Below are 4,301 nucleotides of genomic sequence, written 5' to 3'. Positions count from 1 at the left end.
ATCTCGCGTCACAGCAAAGAAGATGAAAGGAAAAGGTAGCAAAATGAACTATATTAGGAAGAAGCGTAAGAATCAAAATGGCAGGGGGAAAGTAATTAAAAGGAAATCTAAAAGAAGGGTGAGGAAGAAAAAAAATAGGGCCACTGATATCTTCTCTTAAAGGGGGAGAGTTTTTATAATTTTTTTCATTCGGAGTTTAGTTGTTGGGGGAGTAACATTCACCATCATGACGACCGTACTACACAGTTCCCTGGACTTGTTCTCCGTAAAACTGGAGCAACACGAAATCACGGGTAGGCGAGAAATTCCCCACAAACCTACGACTTCTCTAGATTCAGCGACTACGATTGAATTTCACGTGCGGGATGGAGGTAGTGCCACATATAAGGATTTGAGCAGTGCTCGACTGAGCTTGAAGGTGAAACTCACCAAGTTAGATGGCTCCGATTACACTTCGTCCGATGAAGACCAACCCGGTGTAGTAAATAACATTTTGCATTCTATGTTCTCGCAATGTAACGTGGAAATGAATGGGCATTTGGTGACACCCTTTGAATCAAATTACCATTACAGAGCATATCTAGAAACAATACTTAACTATGGTCTGGATGCCTCGAACACTCATCTCAAATGTGCGGGTTGGGTTTTGGATGGTGAGGGTGAGGATTTGGAAAACGAGGGGTATGCGGAACGGAAGAAGATGTTCAAGAATAGTAGGGTGGTGCAATTGGAAGGTAGGATATTCTCCGACGTGTTAAATCAGGAGAAGTTCATGTTGAATGGTGTTGACGTGAAAATGAAGTTTTCTCTGGCCAAAGACGCTTTCTACATCAAGGAAAAATCTCAACAGTCCAAGCTGAAAATTTTGGACGCTACGCTGTACATGACTCATTATAACGTTTCTCATACACGATTATTATCAGATGAGAAATATCTGCTCACCAATAACGCAGTCTATCCATACAGAAGAACCGACATTAAAACGTTCACCATACAGAGAGGCGTCCGTTATTTCAATCAAGGAGGACTCGTGCAAGGCAAGTTGCCCATAAGGATATTATTCGCTATGATCTCACACGACGCTTACGTAGGTTCGTGCACCAAGAATCCATTCAAACTGCAACATTTCAACATCACCAATTACTGCCTGTATTACAATGGGCAACCAATCCCATCACAGGGTCTTGAGATGTCCTTTGATAATTTGACTGGGTTTTACACTCACGCTTACTTAAGCATGATAAATGGCATTGGAAACCTGCACTCGGACAGAGGTAACACGATAACAAAAGAAATGTTCGCGAAAGGTTATTTTATTATAGTGCAGGATCTCACACCGGACGGATCGAGCACCGAGGATCATACGTCACCGGCTGAAAGTGGTGATTTGGTTGTGGACATCACGTTCGCGTCTTCTTTGCCGGCTCCGGTAATGTTATTGATGTATGCGGAATACGAGAGTGCGATAGAAGTCGATAAAACCAGGTCGGTCTACCTTAGATTTTAGAAAAAAATGGACAGCTCGCAGATAGAGAGGTTATTAACAGGAGAGTTAAAAACAAGAAAATGCTTTCGGGGGGTTTTCGCATCCGATAAGTTGCCCGGCAAGAAGAGAGCTGGCACTTACGTCATCAACTTGGACCCGTCCAATCTGCCGGGGAGTCATTGGGTAGCGGTGCACATAACCCGTTCCAAAAAAGCAGAGTTCTTCGATTCTTATGGATTTGAACCACTCGTTCCACCTATTATAAATTTTTTGAAATCGGTCGACGCGCATTTCAGTAGGAATCATTTTCGATTGCAAAACGAGAAATCTGATCTATGTGGTGAATACTGTTGTCTGTATGCTTTTTTTAAATCAAAATCGCTATCCCTAGGTGACTTCCTTAAAAATTTCACCAGGCGAACCGACCTGAACGATTGCAGGTTGCTTCAACTTTTTCACTCTTCGTTTGGGAAAGCTCCCCCTACCAGTCGTTCCCGCACTTGTCATAAGAATTCTCAACGCTGTTGTTCCCAGTTCTCAACTAAAATGAAAAAAAGCAGAACATAGAAGGAAGGAGTGACTCACTCTCCGTTATCGCCTGTTCGCGGTTAACGATTACAGCGTCAGTTAACCATATATAATCAACGTGTGGAGTCCGCAGCTCACCACTTGTGATGGAGATTTGGCGAGACGAGGACGGGAGAGCGTGGAGGATACTCGGCAAAGTTGAACTCGCCTGTCCTCCCGTCACCGAGGGTGAGAACCTGATTTTCACAGTCGCTGAGGACGGAACAGACGTCAATTCAGTATTAGGCTTCGAGACACCCACTAGCTCGAAAGGAAAGGCGCGCAAAACTACTCGCGTAAGGAACGCAGGAAAAGAGCCAGTCACCGGCACTGTGCAAGTCGAGGCACCCATCACCAGCTCAAAAAGAAAGCCGCGCAAGAGCAACAACCAAGAAAAGAACTCAGTGATCGACACCGGTACTGTGCGAGACTGTCAACACACCGCCAGCTCAAATACAAAGACGAGCAAGACGACGCACGAACAAAACGTGGGGAGCAAAACTTCTGCGCAAGTAAACGAGCCCACAGTCAGCTCTTCAAGAAAGCCTGCGAGGAGCACACAGGAGAAGGAGAGGCAAGTGAAAAAGAGGAAGTCTTCGCCTGCAAATCAACCAACAGAACCCCTTTCTCAAGTGGATAACAGTGGTGTCACAGTAGATGTGCTGAAGGAGTTAATCACAGTGATTCAAAGAGAGTGAATGGGGATTCAATTTTTTAGAAAAAAATGTCCCGTGAGTGCATAGTAGACTTTCAGGCCCTAATTGGCGACAGTGGAGAATTCGTGGTGAAGGAATTGGCCATGATTGATGTGCGTAGCGGGTCGACGCGCTTGTGGTCGTTCAAGAATGCACCGGGCTCGTTCTCGAACAGGAAGAACGAATGGATAGTTCGGAACCATCATGGCATGGATTCAACCGTGGGTGTACTCTCACATGATCACTTAACCATGATTCTCAACATGTACTTGAAGGGATTCGAATATCTGTTTGCAAAGGGGCTTGAAAAGTGCAAATTCCTCTCCACATTGGTGGGGAGGGAGGTGAAAGATCTCGGAGAACTAGGAGCGCCAAAACTATCCAAATTTCCTCGGGGGAGCGTTTGCTCATTCCATTCCTCATCGGGAAATCTCGTTTGTGCTCTTGCGAACTGTACAAATTTGAGGGAATGGTACCTATCAAACTATGGAGGATTTACTTCACAAGGAAGCAAGGCGTGGCGTGCTACGCCCCATCTGGACTGAAATTCTTATGGAAATATTTTTTGAAATTCCCCACCCCCTGTTTCATCATCACCAACGGACTTTTTTTAAATATACCACCTCAGTATCATCTTTCCCAACGGACTACATGGAAACCGGATGTGGTTACCTCTCCCCATTGTTTCATCATCACCAACGGACTTTTTTTGAAAAAATACCACCTCATTCTCAGTATCATCTTTCCCAACGGACTACACGGAAACCGGATGTGGTTACCTCTCCTCATTTCTCGAGTAAAACTTGAGTCTTCGTTTGAAAACAGGATGTGGTTCAAGCCGCTCCATTCCCAGTGACACTTGAAACAACGTGCACGAGTTCTTCAGTTTCGTTAAATCCAACGGTCGAGATGGACTCCCCTTCTCCTATGCTTTCGAGTTGTCCAGAGGCCACACTGGGAGAGACGCCTTTGAAAGTGTTTAAGGTGGGGAGTGGGTCGGACACGTACAAAATATACGTTCCTCTCTCCATATCGAAACTGTACCAGGTCGACTTCACATTGACGCTAAATTTCCACAACTCTTTTTACTGCACCTTTCTGCATCAAAACTCTGAAATTGACGTCGTGGGGAGCAAAGTTACATTCTCAGGCTTCAGGGATACTCAAGGAAGAGTGGAACGATTTAACGTCGTGCCCTTGACTGAGTTGCTGTCTTCGGATCCAGTTACCAGGAGTCAAGCACTAAGACAGAATCCCATCATTTGGGTGGACGTCTGCGAAGAGAGAACAAACCCGTATTTCCCAACATCACGAACGTGCACCGACGGCGTAGCTCACTCTACCAACAAACCTGTGTTTTACACGGATCACTCGACGTCGTCCGTGAAGTACGAACATAGCGGAGCTGAGAAGGGACAGCGCCTCAGAACGCTAAAGTTTGTGGTCGTTTTCTGCGAGCTGCACGTTTACTAATAAGTGTCATCCTTCATCTGTGAACATGTCTATCGCGAGTAAGAGGGCGGGAATCCGTTACTACATGCACTCGGTGACAA

General features: G+C 45.5%; 1 protein-coding gene across 1 annotated transcript; it reads left to right on the top strand.

Annotated features, from left to right (window-relative positions):
* The first annotated feature begins 226 nt into the window (after nucleotides 1-226).
* On the top strand, nucleotides 227-1,507 carry LOC124172532 (uncharacterized protein F54H12.2-like). The gene has a single exon (XM_046551979.1). It carries the CDS (start codon nucleotides 227-229, stop codon nucleotides 1,505-1,507), a length of 1,281 nt encoding a protein of 426 aa, XP_046407935.1.
* The last annotated feature ends 2,794 nt before the right edge of the window (nucleotides 1,508-4,301 follow it).

The sequence above is a fragment of the Ischnura elegans genome, assembly GCF_921293095.1.
Source record: "Ischnura elegans chromosome 13 unlocalized genomic scaffold, ioIscEleg1.1 SUPER_13_unloc_1, whole genome shotgun sequence".
In the NCBI taxonomy this organism is placed as follows: domain Eukaryota; kingdom Metazoa; phylum Arthropoda; class Insecta; order Odonata; family Coenagrionidae; genus Ischnura; species Ischnura elegans.
This window is presented reverse-complemented; position numbering and strand designations above follow the sequence as displayed.

Excerpts from the sequence above, each read along its gene's own strand:
- LOC124172532 (XM_046551979.1), top strand. The coding sequence starts at position 227 with ATGACGACCGTACTACACAGTTCCCTGGACTTGTTCTCCGTAAAACTG.